The sequence below is a fragment of the Ovis aries genome, chromosome 12 (assembly GCF_016772045.2).
Source record: "Ovis aries strain OAR_USU_Benz2616 breed Rambouillet chromosome 12, ARS-UI_Ramb_v3.0, whole genome shotgun sequence".
Classification (NCBI taxonomy): domain Eukaryota; kingdom Metazoa; phylum Chordata; class Mammalia; order Artiodactyla; family Bovidae; genus Ovis; species Ovis aries.
The window spans coordinates 50,584,424-50,602,950 of NC_056065.1; the positions used below are offsets into that span (position 1 = coordinate 50,584,424).

The 18,527-nt window shown below is 55.6% G+C and overlaps 2 protein-coding genes across 4 annotated transcripts; one reads left to right on the top strand and one right to left on the bottom strand.

The window, feature by feature from the left end:
- Nucleotides 1–1,789: 1,789 nt before the first annotated feature.
- On the bottom strand, nt 1,790–4,281 carry B3GALT6 (beta-1,3-galactosyltransferase 6). The gene has a single exon (XM_004023657.5). It carries the CDS (start codon nt 4,207–4,209, stop codon nt 3,220–3,222), a length of 990 nt encoding a protein of 329 aa, XP_004023706.3. The 5' UTR covers nt 4,210–4,281; the 3' UTR covers nt 1,790–3,219.
- Nucleotides 4,282–4,408: 127 nt separating this feature from the next.
- On the top strand, nt 4,409–17,406 carry SDF4 (stromal cell derived factor 4). Of its 3 annotated transcripts, none has more exons than XM_004014059.4 (7): nt 4,409–5,342; nt 7,362–7,714; nt 9,649–9,785; nt 10,080–10,193; nt 15,598–15,756; nt 15,961–16,136; nt 16,868–17,406. In XM_004014059.4, the coding sequence occupies exons 2-7, from the start codon at nt 7,410–7,412 to the stop codon at nt 17,042–17,044; spliced, it is 1,068 nt and encodes a 355-aa protein (XP_004014108.2). In that variant the 5' UTR covers nt 4,409–5,342; nt 7,362–7,409; the 3' UTR covers nt 17,045–17,406. The 3 variants fall into 3 exon arrangements, with proteins under 3 accessions (XP_004014108.2, XP_027831626.1, XP_027831627.1); XM_027975825.2 differs by having other exon boundaries at nt 4,409–4,504; XM_027975826.2 differs by having other exon boundaries at nt 4,409–4,486.
- The last annotated feature ends 1,121 nt before the right edge of the window (nt 17,407–18,527 follow it).

Sequence of the window (18,527 nt, forward strand, 5' to 3'; positions counted from 1 at the left end):
CCCTGTGAGACCTGTAGATACTGGGTAGGGGACCAAGGGATGCAGGGAATGTGGGCCCAGGAAGAAGAGGCGCAGTCCATGGGGACCCCAGTGTGGTTGCTGTAGGCCACGTGCTCCCACCCTGGAGCCTGGATGTTGGAAGCCTGCCCCCAGATGGCTGGGTCTGTGCTGAGCCCTGGGAGGTGGTGAGATTGGGCCCAGCCAGCAGCTGAGCGGTCTCAGGTGTCTGTCCTGGAGTGCGCAGATGAAATCCAGGGCTCAGCAGACTCTGCGACTAGCGGTGGCGCTCCTGGCAGCCTCCTTGGACTCTGCCTTCTCCTCCCGGAGCCTCTGCTTCCTCTTCCTATGAGGACACAGTTATTCTGCAGTAGGCCCCCTGCCGCCCTCACCTTGGTTACACTTGCCAAGACCCTACTTCCCACTCAGGCCACTCCCAGGTCCTTGGGCTGGGACTTGAACCCATCTTCTGTGGATGCAGTGCAGCCAAGCGTGGGATCGTCCCCCCCACCCCGACCCCCCGCCACCAACCACACACTGAAGCGGACAGGTGAAGGTCTGAGGGGGCGGGACACATCCTAGGAAGACCACTGGGGAGGCCAGGGTAGCCACCTAGGCCCCTCCCAAGGACCCAGCGTGCCCGGCAGCACCAGCTCTGCCTCTGTGCTGATGTCTTTCTAACAGTAGGGCCCAGCACACAGCAGGTGAAGAGCTCCTGGTTCCCAGGATGGCTTACTCCTGGGACAGCTCACTCCCAGGATGGCCAGGGAAGGCTTGAAACCAGTGGGAGCAGTTGTGGGTGGTTTCGACAGCAACCCCCGCCCCCCTCAACCGAGGATGAGGAAATGACATTCAAGTGAACCAGGGCTGGCGAGGGCTTGGGGCAGGAGTGAGCCTGGTGTGGAGGGTGGAGGAGGCTGCAGCCAGGAGCCCAGGAAAGGGGCCTGAGTGTGGGGTTGCCGAGGGACAGGCAGCAGGGCCAAGCACAGCCCTGATGTGCTAGCTCAGGCTGCAGGGCAGTGGCCGTGGGTCCTCAGGTGCCCTGCTGGCTTCTCCTATTACAGATTTTTTTTCCACTTGCTGGGTGCACAGCACAGTGTGCAGGATCTTAGTTTCCCTACTGGTGGTGGAACCCGAGCCCCCTGCAGTGGAAGCGCAGTCTTAACACTGGACCAGGCAAGTCCCAGTGCTGGCTTCTCCTACTCCAAGTGCAGGCTGGGCTGGTCCTACACTCTGGACAGGCCCCCGGCAGCCCCACAGCCCAGTGGCTGGCTGGAGGTGGTGAAGTGGGGGAAGGACCCCCACCCCATACAACAATGTCAGCATCTTGGGGTTGGCTGCATTGCCCCCTCCCCACATCTCCCTCCCAGGCTTCCAGCAAGGGGGCACAGACTTCCAGGGTTACAGCTCTTGAACCAGGGATCTTTGAATCTATTTTCATCATGTGCACACGAGACTGAGGGACGTTCCCAAGGCCAGAGCTTACTGGCTACTCCTGGTATATCCAGCAACGCTGCGGTGAGTCAGGGGCTGGCCAAGCTCACAGCAGAAAGAAAGCGTCACCAGAACCTGACCATGCTGGCACCCGATTGCAGAATCCCAGCCTTCAGAGCCATGAGACAGCCACCCACACTGAGTGCTGCCTGGGCCAAGACACCCTTAAAACCCACAGCCTGAGAATGGCAGCCAACAGGCGTGTGCCTTCTGTCCAGTCCCCAGTGCCCCAGAGTAGGTTACAGGTAGGGGGCAGCAGGGTCCGGTTACCAGACAGAAAATGCAGAATCCAGCCAGCTGGGGAGGGGCCTCCATTGCCACTTTATTTGACTTCGGCCATGACTATAGAGCTCACTCTCCATGTTTAAGGAGGAACAGAGCTGACTCATTGGAAAAGACCCTGATGCTGGGAAAGACTGAAGGCGGGAGAAGAAAGGGATGACAGAGGATGAGATGGTTGGATGGCATCGCCAACTCGATGGACATGGGTTTGAGCAAGCTTTGGGAGTTGGTGATGGACATGGAAGCCTGGCATGCAGCAGTCCACAGGGTCGCAAAGTCAGATACAACTGAGCAACTGCAAAACAACCTTCAGGTATATGCAAAGGGGCTGCGAACACCTGCTTCCCCCAAGGGGATGTACCCCAGCAGGGCTGTGTCAAGACTGACTTTGGGAAACTCTGTCAGTGCTTCCAGAAACACCTGTCCTGTGCAGCCACGAGGAAGGCTGAAAGAGAAGTGTTTTTAGAGAGAGGCAGTGGGGTCACCTTCCATGAAAACGGAAGAGAGAGAGATACTTTTGAATTCTTCCATGTTTCAACACTCGAGCAGCAATGGGTCTACAACTCAAGCTGGAAAAATAGATTAATCCATAAATTCCAAGTTCTGATAGAAAAGTCTTTTCTTAAATAACTTAAAACATACAGACACCCATACACTCCCAACTTAAAACTATTCAAAAGTTACAAAATTTATAAATAAATCACAGGCAAGCTCTGCCTTACACATACCACGAATTCACTCCAGACACAGACCAAGATACCATGAAAGCTGATTCACACGCAACGGACTTAAATACTAGATGACACGTGACAGACGATACCAGCAGGAGATGCAAGCGATGACCTAACCGCACAAGGTGAAGTAACTTCGATAAAAACTGTCGGGTTGCATCACACCTTGAGTCTCCAAGTGCCAGGGCCCAGTTTATGCGATCTTGGCCCTTGGTGCAGGTGGACGGTCAGTACAGTGGCTTCAGGACATAACACTGTCCACTGCCCCAACAGGTTTGGGAATTTTTCTTTGGAGTCAGGTCCTCCAAGTCCTTCCAGCTCCACCCTCTGGCTCCTTGGCCCCAGCCTGGGAGAGGAAGGTAAGTGAATAAGCCCCATGGGGCTGCCTGATAAGGACGCCCTCATCTGATCATATACTTGAATCGAGAAACAGGACATTTCTGCCTGGACACGATGCTGGTTCCAGACCCAGAACAAGATGCTCTCGGGTGGGCATGGACTGGTTCCTGGGCTTAGGAGTCATCCACGCTGCGAGGCATTTGCTCGGAAGCCCGTTGTCACCAGATAAACCTGGTCCTCTCGAGGTCCAGCCTCATGCTAAGAACCATGCAGAAGCTGTCAGCTTTGCTAGAGGAAGGCCGACGGGAGGCCTTGCAGCACCGCCTTGCGCGGTTGAGACCCTGGCGTCCTGTGGGCACGCGGGCCGGCTCGGCCGTCAGGGGATGCCCTCTTTCCTCTGACAGCACTGTGAGGGCGGTGCCGACCAGTCATAGACGTAGGACAGGCGCAGCTGCACCTCGCGCTTGCACAGGCGGCCCTCGTGCGTCAGCGTCCGGTGTTTCTCCAGCATGTCCTCCAGGCTCTGCTTGTGTGTCACCAGGTACTGGTTGTTGCAGCCACGGGACTTATACTCAGTGTCAAAGCGCGGGTCGTGCTCTCGCTGCACGTCCACTGGCGCCAGCCAGGCGCCCAACGACACGTCTTCGCTGTGCCAGGCACGCAGGTACTCGCGGCTGAGGCGCAGGTAGCGCACCAGGTCGGCAGAGAGAACGTAGCCGCCGCCAAGCGCGTAGGGTAGGTAGTAGTCGCACAGCTGCCAGGCGGCCTCACGCCAGCGGCCCCCGGGCCGGACACGGCCACGGCCCGAGAAGAAGCCCCAGTAGAGGCGGCGGCGGCGGGCAGGGTCACGGGCGCGCAGTTCGGCCAGTACCGCGTCCAGGCGTGCGAACGAGTCGTCGTCCGCCTTGAGCACGAACTCGAAGGCCACGTGCTCGTCTAGCCAGGCCAGCATGGCCAGCACCTTGGCGGTGAGGTTCTCGTACGCGTCACGCAGCCCAGGCAGCAGCAGCAGGTCGCCGTGCTGAGCCTGCTCCCGCTCCAGGGCACGCCGTTCCTCGTCGCCCAGGCCGCTGGTGCCCACGGCGAAGTGCGCCCACACGTCCCCGGGGCCGCCGCGCCGCGCCGCCAGCCACGTGCTGCGGACCACGCTACGCCTCTCGGCCGCCCGCGGCGCGCTGGCCACCAGCACGGCCAGGAAGGCGGCGGCGCGCGCCGGACGGACGGGCGCCGGTGCTGCGGGGCCGGAGAGCGCGGAGTCGGGAGGCGCGGCACAGCGCGCCAGGTAGAGCAGCGCGACGCCGCCCAGTGCCAGGCCGCCCAGGCCCAGCGCCGTCCGGTGCCGCCACGCGCGCCGCAGCAGCTTCATTGCTCGGGGAGCGCCGCGGACAGAGGCCGCGCGTGGGGCCGCACCGCGCCGCCGGGCTACGTGGATCCCCGCGCTCTTCTCATTGGCTGCCCCGGAGAGCTGTAAGGCCGCTTCCGCCCAGGGAAAAGATGGCTGCGCCGGCGTCGGCGTGGGGAGGTCGCGCCGCTCGCACCGCCCCCCACCCGACCCGCCTCTTCCCGGAAGAAAGATGGCTGCGGCCTAAACGGAGGCCCGTTGGAGGCGTAGCGGGCGCTCAGGCCGCGCTCGCGGATCCTGGGTGAGGGGAGGGAGGCCGGTGAGTGAGGGCCGCGGGGCGTGACAGCCCCCGCCCGGCCCCGGGGCGGCGGGAAGGGGGCGCGCAGGCCGACTGGGCCTCGGACGGCCCACAGCTACCGCCGACCGGGCCCCTCAGATGCTTGGGTCGGGTGGTCGGTGGAGCGAGGTCAGGGGTCGCGGCCCCGCCGAGCTGGGGGTGGGGAGCATCCGATCCGCCTGAAGCCTGGGACACCCGGCTCGGCCTGGGCCAGTCGTTGCCAACGCCGTGTGCGACTCCTGAGGCCGGGGACGGATCTGTTAAAAAACCGTTTGCGTTTTAACGACGATGGTCTTGCCTGTTTCACAGAGTGGACCCCAGGGGTATTCAGGAACCCAGGGTGGGTCCCCCAGTCTGTAGGGCAGCCCCTGCTCTGAAATCCCTTCACCTGGGGCGGGAGAGAAGTGAGCGACTGACTCCTGTGCTCAACAAGGTGCAAAACAGGGTGTTGTGAACCAAGAGGAGGACGTCTACCTAATCTCCTGATACCTACCTGGTCATTTACGCTTTGCGCAAAATATCAAGTAAATAACACCCCTTGTACGACCATCAAGACAAGTAAAGTCTGGGACTGACCGTTCTTTCCAGAAGTGAAGTCCAGTCGGTTTGGACAGGACACCTGTGTGTTTATGGCCATGAATCACGAGGGCGGTGTTAAGGTCAGGAGGAAGTTGTCTTGGTTTGCTCCGGAATTCCGGAAACGTACAGATGGTGGTGGAGTGGAAAAACCTGCTGCGTGGACAGTGCTCTCAGACGGGGACAAACCGCAGTTCCAGAAGACGTGGTCGAGGGGGCGGTGGCAGCACAGAGTGCACAGCTGGTGGGTTCTGCTGAGGAGGGTGCAGTTCCTCTCAAACATGGAAAGAGAGACGTAGGCTGCCCATCCGTGAGACAGGTTCCCCTCCAAGGAATGAGCCAGCTGAGCCAGGAGAGCAGGATCTTGTCCAGGGATAACATGAAACTGACAGACACGTCTTTAGTAAGTGGAGGTTCTTCTATCTGGCGCAGAAAGAATTCAGTAATCCCCAGGGTGACAGGTGAGGAAAGAGTTTATAGTGTAAGACGTTTATGAGAGATACAAGCAGGTAGGCAAGGGGACTCTGCCCCGAGAATTAAGCTACTACATTTTTATAGCCAAAGGACAGTGGGGAGGGAGAGGAAGACCATCTTTTTCCTCGTTCTTGAGTAGACGCCACTCCTCCATCATCAGCTCCTCCTCCATGTTGGGCGGGGACCTCCTTGTTCCTAGCTGGTCAAACTGTCTTGTCCCTCCCTGTGTGGTTACGCTGTCCTGTCCCTGCATGGTCAAGCTGCCCTGTCCCCCGGGGTCACGCTACCCTGTCCCCACATGTCAAACTGGGGCTGTCCTGGTGCAATGGGACTGAGTAAAAAGGTGGTAACTTAAATATGGCAAATCATCTCAGGTTTCAGTATAATGTGACCTTTTCCTTATATTTTTGTTTATAGTGAGCACAGAGGAGCTTGTCCTAGGAACCATTAACTTCTTGACTTTGCCAGGCAGGATGTGGGCCTTATTCCACCATTGTTTTATTGTTTTCGGGCATGTCTTGTGCTTCTGTTGCACGGTTTTGTTGCTGAGCAAGACTGCTTGGTTTTGTGGTTAGGCAGACCTGTTCTCTTGAGTGATCATTAACTTACAGGGGTCTCCCATACTTTTTCGTTTACTTGTGATACCTTAGTGGGATTAACTATTTAATTACCTGCTTTATCTCTTTATTCTGTCCTCGTCAGAGTGACGTGCAGAGGTGTCCCCCTGCCAGGGGAGATGTTAGCCAGGAGCACATAGGACAGAAAAGAGGCATCAGAGAAGCAAGTGTCTGCCATGGGCCACGGGCTCTCCCTGGCCTCCGTCATACTGAGGCCAGCACAGGGGTCTCCTTGATCTGGTGATGAGCACTGTGGTTCAGGAACCCTTTGTGCCTCAGCTTGGCTGCCAACGGCACCCTGGTTTGGGGAGCTTCCCTATGCTGCTCCCTTGCAGGCCTGCTGGAAGGGGCCTCTGAGGCACCTGGAAGGGCCAGAAGGTGTTTGCCTGGTGGACAGGCTCCAAGAGGAACACATTGAGGGGAATGGAGTCCTGCGGTGGGAGGGACCCTGGAGCAAGGACGTGTGTGTATTATGTGTGCGTATGAGCACATGTGGGTCTATGTGTGTAGGTATGTATATGTGTGCACATGTGTATATGGTCACAAGTGCACTTGTGCACGTCTCGTGCATGCACATGCTGTGTTTACGTGTGAATGTGTGTGTACACGGAGATGGCGAGTGGGAGGGGTGGCTCCCTGCCTGGTGGTTTGGGTTGTGTTGGCCCCAGGTGTCACAGAGCCTTGGGGCAGGAGCCTGAGGCTGAGGAGCTCTGGTGCCTTAGTTCTGGTCCCGGGGCTGGAGTGCTGAGCTGACATCTGCAGTGTGAGTTGTGACTCTGGGGTCAGCTTCTTTGCCAGCAAGTTGAGACTGAGTGTGCTGGGCACTGAGCTGTAGGCCCGAGGAGGGAGAGGGCTAGTGATGCAGAGTGTACCTCGGGGAGGGAGTAGGAACTGAAGAAAAGGGAAAACAGGACATCCAGTACGGGCCCTGAAAATTGAGGACTTGTATTTCATGTTACCAAGTAAGCACCTCTTTAGCCAAGCATTTGCTGGGACAGGCTCTGGATCCTCCTGTAAACTTTTAAGGGATAGTCGGGGCCCGGCTGCCTCAGGCTGTTGGCTGCGGGCAGCTGTGCTGGACGAGCCGCAGGGCCTCCTGCAGTGCCTGAGGTGGTAGGTGGCTGTGGTCACCACCTCCCCGCTTCCTCACCCACCCGCCTCTCTCTCTGCAGCTCCTGGCCACATCTGCAGCCTGTCCCGCATCGCAGACCCTGGCGGCCATGGCCTCCAGGCAGGCTCCCCTCTGTGGCCTGGCTCCTTGCTGCCTCTGGCTCCTGGGTGTTGTCCTTCTGATGAATGCGTCCGCCCGGCCTGCCAACCACTCATCTGCTCGAGAGAGAGCAGGTAATAGGGAGGAAAACGAGATCCTGCCTCCGGACCACCTGAACGGGGTGAAGCTGGAGATGGATGGGCACCTCAACAAAGATTTCCACCAGGAGGTCTTCCTGGGCAAGGACATGGATGACTTTGAGGAGGACGCAGAGCCTCGGAAGAGCCGGAGGAAGCTGATGGTCATCTTCTCCAAGTAGGTGTCACTGGGAGCTGTGGGGGGCATGGGAGTGGCTGGCCTCAGCCCCTCTGTTGGTCCTGCCCTGGTTTTGCACCAAGTCCCCGCTTGGTGCCATGTTGTGGAGGTGGAGCCCTAACACGTGCTCTTGGGAAGTTGGCAGCATTTCAACCATGGATGTGCAGCCCTGAGCTGCGCACTGTGCCCACCCAGGGGTGGGAGTGGGGTTCAGGTCATGGGGAACCCCCCAGGTTGTGGGGAAATGCAGAAACTAGCCTCCAAGGGACTGGATGTCCTGGGGCTGACCAGATGTGCTCCAGCCCCGTCCATCCACACTGTACATTTTTGTTATACATCCTGTGTCTGGCGGGGTTGTTTTGGGGCGAGGGGTGTCTAGCCTGCATTTACCTTCTTGCTGACTCCCCACACACCTGTCTCTCCCACGTGGGGCCCCATGTTTTTGCCATGTGTGAACTGCTGTTTCCTTGCCTGCCCCGCCCGGACCAGAGCAAACAAGAAGCCTCAGGACATAGTTTCGAGCAAGCAGAAGTAATGTTGCCGCAGCACTTCTTAAGCGAGGTTTTTATTTTGGGAGCAGTTTTAGATTTACAGAAAAGTTGCAAACCGAGGCACATTTGTGGAAACTAAAACACGGTAGCGCTCCGTTACTGTTCCCGGTACTCCAGGCTTCAGGTCACATGCTGCCCCAGGGTCCTCTTTCTGCCCTGGATCCCATCCAGGATCCTACCTTTTCGTGGCCTTGACACCTACGAGGAGGACTCCTCAGGTGTTTGTAGCATGTTCCTGATTTGGGGTTTGTCTGCCGTGTTTTCTCCTAGTTGGACAGGGGTTGTGGGTTTTTGGAAAGAAGACCCCAGAAGTGAGGTGGCCCTCTTGTCACATCACATCAGGGCACCTGATGTTTGCATGACATCATGGGGGCTGTATGCCTGGTCACATGGCTCAGGTGGTATCTGCCAAGGAGAGTTGCAGTCTCTTTGGCAGTCTCTGGTCTCTTTGGCAGCCACTCAGGGAGAGGCAGCCCACCCTGCTGGGGGTGGGAGCTAAGCTCAGGGAAGACCCACCGTGTAGTCTGGAATTCCATGAGGAGGACGGACTTGTGGGTGTGTGTCTGCACTCTGGAGGGGACCCAGCTCTGTGCTGTTTGTCTGGCTACTTCCCTGTTCCAGCCTTGGCTGCTCATCCGTTCCATCCTTGGCCACCAGGACATCATCAACCCCCAGCTCCTTGTTTTAAGCACTTCCTCCCTTCCTCGCACTGCCAGCCACTCCAGCTTCACTTACTCATGTAATGTTCCTGCCGCAGTTCTCCAAGGAGCGCTAGTTTATTTCATTGGAGAGTGAGATTTAGAGATGAAGAACCAGGCAGTGGGTGTGGGCATTGCTGCTGGGGTGTCATTGCTTGTAGTCCTCTCCATGGACTTGATAACATATCTGTGCATGCTAACCTGTGTGTACATTTGTGTGCACCAAGTCACACATGCGTGTGTGTTCTGAGCCACATCCATGGGTGTGCATTAGCCATATACACACTCACATGTGCACATCTCTCAACACACCTGCATCTACAGCTGTTTCTTTGTCTTGCTGGCTGTATCTGTGTGTCAACTTGCCTTTCCCCTGGTGTCTGAAATCCAGTCCTGTTATTGGGGCTCACTGGGCTTGCGTCCCAAGTGTGTGGTCCGAAGAACTGGGTTGATGATGCGCCCCATCCTGTAGCAAGGTGGTCCCAAGACTGATGGTATAGGGCCAGGCGCACTGCCCAGCGTGCTCCCTGATTCCCCCGTATCTACTCAGCTTTTCCTGTGTGCCCTTCGGGTGGGATGTGTTACTGTTGGTGGTGGTTTCATTCTTCCTGTGGAGCCCCTCTGGCCATCCTTCTGTCTGTCGGGGTCCTGGAGGCTTCGTCTGACGCAGCCTGTGGGCCCGCAGGGTGGATTTGAACACCGACAGGAGGATCAGCGCCAAGGAGATGCAGAAATGGATCATGCAGAAAACAGCTGAGCACTTCCAGGAGGCTGTTGCAGAGAGCAGGGCACACTTCCGAGCTGTGGACCCTGATGGTGACGGTATGGCCAGCCCATGACCTGACCCTGAGGGGCCTGAGGCTGCCGGCAGAGGACAGCTCATGGGCAGGAGTAGGGCTCCAGGATGAGGGAGGGTGGGGGGTGCCACTGGCTGTGCAGATGAGGATCTGCACGGCTGGGCTCAGGGATGAAACTTGAAGCTGGTGCTTTGCTGCTTCTGCCTCTATAGCTGCCCGTGGCACAAAGATTTTTGACCGATGGCTTAAAATAACTAAAATTCTCTTTTTAAAAAAGGTTCCTTGTTAAAGCTCCTAACAGGTTGGTCTGCTCTTTCAGGCCACGTATCTTGGGATGAGTACAAGGTGAAGTTTTTGGCAACCAAAGGCCACAATGAGAGAGAAGTTGCTGAAAAGATAAAGAATAAGTGGGACCTGAACATCGATGAGGAGAGTGAGTGCTTAGCTCCCACGGCTGGCGTAGCACCGAGACAGTTCAGGTGCTGGGCGGGGCATGGGTGAGACGTGGCCACAGCCTGTGTTCCTGCAGGCCCTTGAGACAGAGCCTCCAGGACCCTAAGGCACGTTGCAGGGGAGGCGCAGGGACAGACGGCAGCCTCTAGTGGCTTGAGCTCTGGGGAGGAGGTGGCAGATGGTACCAGAGCACTGGGAAGTGGGTCTCGGCTGGGACTGGTCCTCAACCCTGGATGAGGTCTGATCCTGAGAGTCAGTGAGGTCATGGGGGCGCTTGCCGATGGTGCCTGGCGACCGTGCTACTGAGTGTGGCGACAGATGTAATTCTCCCCTTAGCTTTTCAGAGAAGTTCCTCTAAAAACCTGTCTCACTGATACACAATTTGATGCCTGTTAGCTGAGTTCTGAAGCATCACTGAAGTGTTGTTAGGACGTTTAGTGATTGCTGTCTTCAGCTCTGCCCTCCCATCCCTCCCTCGGGGTTTGTTCTCAGCCAGGTGTCGGGTTCGGCTCGATGGGCATTGTCAGAGCGTAGCACGCCATCTGTGGTCTCCCGTTCGGTCTTTCCTCGGCACGTCATCCCCGCCGTTGTCATCAGTGTGTTGTCATCTCTTGATGGACTTGCTCCAGCTGTTCCTGAGGCATTCCCCGTTTGTCTCGTGCCCGCCTGGCCGTCGGGATTGAGTGCATCGTGGCCTCCTGCGGGTGCCCGTGGCCCTGCCTGCCTCTGCTTTGGGAGGGCCAGTGCTGCTGTATTTGGTATTTGTAGATGCACTGTGGGCACCACTGTTCTTTGTTGGGGTTGGCGTTTCTAGGACTGGACTCCCTTCTTTGCCACTGAGTTTGTGATCCATGCCTTCTTTCTGTTTGCACTTGCTCTTTTTTTTTTTTAAAGGTTTATTGTTATTATTTTAAAATACTTATTTGGCTGTGCTGGGTCTTGGTTGCAGCACATGGGGGTCTTTGATCTTTGCTGTGACTTGCAAGATCTTTTGTTGTAGCATCTGGGATCTGGTTCCCCCACCAGAGATCAATCCCAGGCCCCCTGCATTGGGAACACAGAGCTGTAGCCACTGGACCACGGAAGTTCCTCTTTAGCTTCTAATTCCCAGTTCCACTTGTTCTTGCTGGTGTGCAGGAAAGTGACTGGCTTCTCTATGTCTGCCTTCTATCCTGCAGCCTTGCTATACTTGCTAGTGGTTCCAGGAGTTTCTTGTCTATTTTGGGGGGTTTTCTTCACAGGCAGTTGTAACATTGTTGAACAAAGATAGTGTATTTCCTCTTTGCCAGTCATTGTCCCTTTTATTCCTTTTCTTGTCCTAATGCATCAGGACTTCCAGTACAATGTTGAAAAGCAGTGGTGAGAAGAACCATCCTTGCCTTAAATCTGATTTTAGTGGGAAAGCTTTGAGTTTCTCACCATCAATTATTAGTATGATCTTAGCTGTGGAGTTTTTGTGGATGTTCTTTATGAAGGTGATGAGTCCCCTCTGTTCCTAGTCTACTGAGAGTGTTCATGAATGGATTTTGTCAGATGCTTTTTGCATTGTCATTGTTGTTCAGTTGCTAAGTCGTGTCTGACTCTTTGCGACCCCATAGATTGGTGCACACCAGGCTTCCCTGTGCTTCACTATCTCCTGGAGCTTGCTTAAACTCATGTCCATAGAGTCCATGACGCCATCCAACCAACTCATTCTCTGTCACCCTCCTTCTCTTGCCCTCAGTCTTTCCCAGCATTAGGGTCTTTCCCAATGTGTCAGCTCTTTGCATCAAGTGGCCAAAGTATTGGAGCTTCAGCATCAGTCCTTCCAATGATTTTTGAGGGTTAATATCCTTTAGGATTGACTGGTTTGATCTGCTTGCTGTCCAAGGGACTGTCAAGAGTCTTCTCCAACACCATAATTCAAAGGCATCAATTCTTTGGCGCTCAGCCTTCTTTATGGTCCAATTCTCACATCCATACATGACTACTGGAAAAACCATAGCTTTGACTATACGGACCTTTGTTGGCAAAGTAATGTTTCTGCTTTTTAATATGCTGTCTAGGTTTGTCATAGTTTTTCTTCCACTTTTGTGGCTACAGTCACTGTCCACAGTGATTTTGGACTCCAGGAAAACAAAATCTGCCACTGTTTCCACTTTTTCCCCAGCTATTTGCCATGAAGTGATGGGACTGGATGCCGGGATCTTAGCTTTTTGAATGTTGACTTTTAAGCCAGTTTTTTCACTCTCCTCTTTCAACTCTTCCCAAGAGGCTCTTCAGTTCCTTTTTACTTTCTGCCCTTAGAGTGGTATCATCTGCATATCGGAGGTTGTTGATATTTCTTTTGGCAGTCTTGATTCCAGCTTGTGATTCATCCAGCCTGGCATTTCTCATGATAAATCTTAAATAGAAGTTAAATAAGCAGGGTGACAATATACAGCCTTGACATACCCAATTTGGAACCAGTCTGTTGTTCCATGTCCGGTTCTAACTGTTGGTTTTTGATATGTGTACAGATTTCTCAGCAGTTAGGTAAGGTGGTCTGGTATTCCCATCTTTATAAGAATTTTCCAGTTTATTGTGATCCACATAGTCAAAGGCTTTGGTGTAGTCAGTGAAGCAGAAGTAGATATATCTCTGGAATTCTTTTGCTTTTTCTATGATCCAGCGGCTGTTGGCAATTTGATCTCTGGTTCTTTTGCCTTTTTAAAATTTAGCTTGTACACCTGGAAGTTCTTGGTTCACATACTGTTGAAGCCTAGCTTGAAGGATTGCGAGCATTACATTGCTAGCATGTGAAATGAGTGTAATTGTGCAGTAGTTTGAGCATTCTTTGGCATTGCCCTTCATTGGGATTGGAATGGAAACTGACCTTTTCCAGTCCTGTGGCCACTGCTGAGTTTTCCAGATTTGCTGGCATCTATTGATAGGATCCAGAGAAGGCAATGGCATCCCACTCCAGTACTCTTGCCTGGAAAATCCCGTGGACAGAGGAGCCTGGTGGGCTGCAGTCCATGGGGTCGCTAAGAGTTGGACATGACTGAGTGAATTCACTTTCACTTTTCACTTTCATGCATTGGAGAAGGAAATGGCAACCCACTCCAGTGTTCTTGCCTGGAGAATCCCAGGGACGGGGGAGCCTGGTCTATGGGGTCGCACAGAGTCAGACACGACTGAAGTGACTTAGCAGCAGCAGCATTGATAGGATCGGAGAAGGCAATGGCAACCCACTCCAGTACTCTTGCCTGGAAAATCCCGTGGACGGAGGAGCCTGGTAGGCTGCAGTTCATGGGATCACTAAGAGTCGGACACGACTGAGTGACTTCACTTTCACTTTTCACTTTCCTGCATTGGAGAAGGAAATGGCAACCCACTCTAGTGTTCTTACCTGGAGAATCCCAGGGACGGGGGAGCCTGGTGGGCTGCCGTCTATGGGATCACACAGAGTCAGACACAACTGAAGCGACTTAGCAGCAGCAGCAGCATTGATAGGATCATGTGATTTTTCTTCATTAGCCTGTTGATGTGAATATCAATTGAGTTTCAGATGTTGAACCAACCTTGCCTATCTGGGATAAATCCAACTTGGATTGTAATCTTTGTGTACGTTGTGTGGTTTGATCTGCTAATATTTTGTTGAGTGTTTTGCATTTGTATTGATGTGAAATCTGGTCTGTAGATTTCTTGTTGTGTGCTTTCTCCATTTGTTGTTAGGACCTCATAGAGTGAATCAGAAGTGTTCCCTCTGCTCTCTTTCGGAAGAGGTTGTGGAGATTGATGTGGCCTCCTCCTCACATGTTTTGTAGAATTCACCTGTGAACTGCCCTTGAGGCTTGGTCTTTCCAAAGCATTTTATTATTTCATGGGCTACATGAAGTTTAGCTTTATTTTGTGAGCCAGTCTGTCTTTGTAATACATGAGATAAGCTCATTACTGTTTCTGTTTCTTTTTTCCCCTTTCATCTTTCCCTCTGCTGATGTGGGGTTTAGAGACCTCGCTTTCCTTTTCTCAGCGGTCACATGACCCCACATGGCTGCCTGACAGGTGTGAAGAGGGTGCCCGGCTTTGCAGGTGTGCCCATGAGGGCTGCTTGTTGTGGGCAGGGGTTTGTATCTTATAGCTTTACTTTTTCTGTTCATATGGATGACACCTGTTTAACTTAACAGAGTACAAGTTGAGAGAGTTTCAGTCTGTTCCTGGGCGGAATAGATGCCCCCTTCCTGTGCAGGTGATGCCACCCAGGGTTTTGGTTCTGCTGTTTTTTTTAAACCTATTTTATTCCTATTTTTATATGTTTCCATTTTGTGTTTCCATTGTTTTCCTGTGGTTCAGACAGTCCCCTGAAGGTGTCCTTCAGAGGTGGCTGGGGGCCTGGTTCTCCTGTTAGCATTGGAGATTTGGTGCTGGCTTCTCAGGCAGCTGCCAGTCATCTCTGTCTGGTTGTCTTCAGCGCCCTTTCCCTGAGGTGTGTGTGGGTCAGGATGTGTCCTTCCTGTATCTAGAGGTTGTGGAGTCTCTGTCTGCACAGCCCTCAGCAGACTGTGTGCTTGTGCATCTGGGCGGGGGTGCGCAGATCTGGGGATCAGAAGTGAAGAGCAGTGTCGGGGTGCCCAGAGACCCTAGAGTGCATCGGGGGAGGGCTGGCTGGTGAGCCCCTGTGGGTACCCAAGGCTGCTGTCCCAGTGTACCCAGACAGGCTCCCCCAGGTCCCCGCTCCTGGCCACTGCGCTCCAGTCTCTGTCTCCTGCACGAGGACACCTGAGCTGAGGGCCCACCTGAATCCCAGTGGTCTCACCTTAAGACCTTTCACCAGTTATATCGGCAGAGACCTTTCCAAATCAGGTCTCGTTTGCAGGCTTTGGGTGTACTGCGCTTGCTTTTCCCCCTCCCTCACTGGACACGCAGATCATTGCTGACCACTGGCCTCCAGGGTCCCCGCTCCCTGCATTGGGCCTTCTCATGGCAGGGGGAGTGAGTGTCACTTGGGGGACACATGACTCATCTCTGGAGACTGGGTTTTCCTTCAGAGCGCTGCCCAGTGAACGGGAGGAAACAGGAAGGAATCAAGCTGTGCCTTGGTTCCTGCAGAGCTGGTGGCCTGCCGCAGTTTTTCCACTGCCCAGGAGCGAGTAGGGGTGGGGCTACATTGGGGTGGAGGGGTCTGTGTCTGAAGGGGTCTATGTCCGGGTTGGGGGGCCTCTTTAGTTGAGAGTTTGTGTCTGCGTCTTGGGGGCCTGGGCATCTGTTCTCTGGGGGCTGAGTTCCCCTCTGAGGGCCGAGTCCTTGTCCCGGCACCTCTGTGTCCCGAGCTGCCCCCTTCTCTTGGGCTGTGCGTCTCAAAACTTTCCAGATGTCTGCAGTGGTCCTGTGTGCCTGGGTCCTCACGGACACACCTCTCTCAGCACAGGAAGTCCTGGAGAACCTCAAAGACCGCTGGTATCAGGCGGACAATCCGCCCCCGGACCTGCTGCTGACAGAGAGCGAGTTCCTATCGTTCCTGCACCCTGAGCACAGCCGCGGCATGCTGCAGTTCATGGTCAAGGAGATCATCCGGGACCTGGGTGAGGCCTGGCCGCGGAGGTCAGCCTGGGCTGGTCCTAGACTGGGTGGGTGGCTTGGGGGACTGTGTGCTCGCTGCTCTCAGTCACGCTGAGACCACACAGATTGAAAACCTGATGACAAAGCCCCATTGGCTGAGTTTCTCCCGAGTGGCCTTGGTGGTCCTGTGCCCACTGGATTCTGACATCTGCCCTCCTGTCCCACAGACCAGGATGGTGACAAGAAGCTCTCGCTGTCTGAGTTCATCTCTCTGCCCGTGGGCACCGTGGAGAACCAGCAGGGCCAGGATGTTGATGACGGCTGGGTACGGGACAGGAAGAGAGAGTTCGAGGAGCTGATTGACGCCAACCATGATGGGATCGTGACCATGGCAGAGCTGGAGGTGGGTGTGGGGCCATCCTGTGCTGGGAGGCAGAGTTGATCTGGCGGTGGCTGGGCACTGGTCAGGGGAACTGGAGCCTCCGAGCTGGGCCATGCAGCCGATGTCATGGGCTCCCCTTTTTGGGCCCAGGTGTGCTGTCCCCCATGGGCAGTCTGGCCAGACTCTGGGGCGGGAGGGCTGTGCACAGGCTGGACCCACTGCCTGCCTGTCAGTGTCTTCCCTGGCGTCGTGTGTAGGTGCTGCATGGCCTTGTTTCCTCCCGTGGCTGGATGAGTCATTGCATTTTATTCCAGAATCCCCTGACCCCTCCTCATAGCTGGTAGGATGTCTGGTTTGGGAACTCCTGCCTGTCAGCACTGCCGTCCTGGCGGTTGGTGTGCATGTGCCCCGCTTCGGGGCCTCCCTTCACCCTGCCCTTCTGTGGCTGGACACCCTGATATGAGCAGGGAGGTGCCCACACAGGTGGAGGCTGCCTGGCCCTGAGCCACTTCCAGCCTGGTGCCCGCCTTCCAGAACAGGCCCACCTCCTGGCTCCACAGCTTCTGTCCTACCAGCCAATGGGTACTACAGACCAGCCTCCGCCTGCTGTAGCCAAGGCGTAGGTGCCCCATGAGTGCAGGGTGTCCTCAAGGGGGTCTTGGTTGCATAGCTGGGTGTGGCCTGAACCTGAGGAGATGCCCCTGGCCCGGAGGGGTTTGGGGTGCGTCGGGGCTGAGCCGCTGCCCTTGCAGGACTACATGGACCCCATGAATGAGTTCAGCGCCCTCAATGAGGCCAAGCAGATGATTGCTATCGCTGACGAGAACCAGAATCACTACCTGGAGCCTGAGGAGGTGCTCAAGTACAGTGAGTTCTTCACGGGCAGCAAGCTGGTGGACTACGCCCGCAGCGTGCATGAGGAGTTCTGAGCCGCCACCGCACCCCCGCCCCCTTCCTGCCCCCGCAGCACCCCGCGGGCTGCCCGCACCCTGATTCCAGTGTAATCGCTGCATCTCGCTTCTGAGAACTCAGAGCCCCACTGCCGGAGGCACTGACCACATCAGGGCGGTGGGCTCCCCCACCGTGGGAAACGACGGAGCTCCTGCCATTCCCTCGAAAACTGAAAGGTGAAACTTTGCTGGAAACCGGCAGCCAGTGGCCGGGGTGGGGCGGGGTGCTGGGTGGGGCTGTGAGAGCCACCGGCCCGTGGCCGTCAGTCTCTGAGGAGCATGAATATTGGTGACAGGAATCACATTAATTTACTTCAAAATATAGTTGCCTTTTTCTCTCAGCTTCATTGTTTTGGTGGGAAAAAAAACCACGTAGACGATTACTTGGGATGTTTGTGGCCAGGCGGCTTCCCCTTGAAGTTTTGTGGTGGGCGGTTTGGTTAGAACCCGGGGCTTCCTAGCGTTGACATTCACCTGTGATCGGGTGGGGCCTCAGCTGCCAATTTAAAGTCAGGAGCGAGAGTCCAGGCCTGGGTGAGGCCACCTGGGAGGGACCAGGAGAAAATGGGACTTTAGGACGGAGGGGGACTCTGAGGATGAGCGCTCCCAGGGATGGGGGTAGAGAACTAGGGGCACTCACAGAGTTTGGAAAGCACAGGAGTCCTGGCCTGGGGCTCTCTGCCGGAGATGGGGAGGAGCAGTCCCGGGGGTTGTGGTGAGGCTGGGGAGTTGGGAGCCTGCAGTGGGGGAGATGAGGCGACAGGTCCTCTACTGGCTCCTTCCCAGGGTCTGCTGTGCCTGGTGCGTGGCTGGCATGTGGGGTGGAGGAGATAACACACTGGGGGTCAGATGACTGAGGGAGGGTCACCCACCAAGCTCGCTGCCTCCCAGCTGGCCCCTGCCGGGCACTGTCGGAGGCCTGAGTCCACGAGGCCTCAGTGGATGGCTCACCTGGCCAGATGGTGTACGTGGGCCTTGGCTGGGGCGGGGGCTCTGGCCGAGTGGGCATCGGGGCCAGCCTGAGCTGCCCACGTGACCTGCTTCCGAGCAGTGTGGGGAGGGGCTGCCCCAGAGGAGCAGGGCGCGGCGACAGAGCTGGTTTCCAGACAAACAAGAGGAAAGAATGTTTTCAGAACTGAGACAGAATGCGGGGCCATGGCGGTGGCTGAGGCTGAGCGTGTAGGCGGGCAGCCGCCAGCAGGTGTAACTTAGCTGGGACAGAGATATCAGTCAGCCAGGTCCATGGGCTGCCACATGTGGACCCTGTGTGCAGCAGGTGTTAGGGCTTCGGGCTTCGGGCGGGGTGGTCCTGTAAGGAGTAGGGTGCTGCCAGGCCCGGAGTTACTGCCATCTCAGAAGCTATAGTTCGTCTTAAAAATGTTTTTCTCACCTTCAGTGGAAGAGGTGTACGATACTTGCATGCACACGTGTGTATAACAGACTGCCTAGGTGCTCTACCCCT

Coding starts and splice junctions, on each gene's coding strand:
- B3GALT6 (XM_004023657.5), bottom strand. CDS start 4,209: ATGAAGCTGCTGCGGCGCGCGTGGCGGCACCGGACGGCGCTGGGCCTG.
- SDF4 (XM_004014059.4), top strand. CDS start 7,410: ATGGCCTCCAGGCAGGCTCCCCTCTGTGGCCTGGCTCCTTGCTGCCTC. Junction 7,715..9,648: donor CTGATGGTCATCTTCTCCAA/GTAGGTGTCACT, acceptor GTGGGCCCGCAG/GGTGGATTTGAACACCGACA. Junction 9,786..10,079: donor TGTGGACCCTGATGGTGACG/GTATGGCCAGCC, acceptor CTGCTCTTTCAG/GCCACGTATCTTGGGATGAG.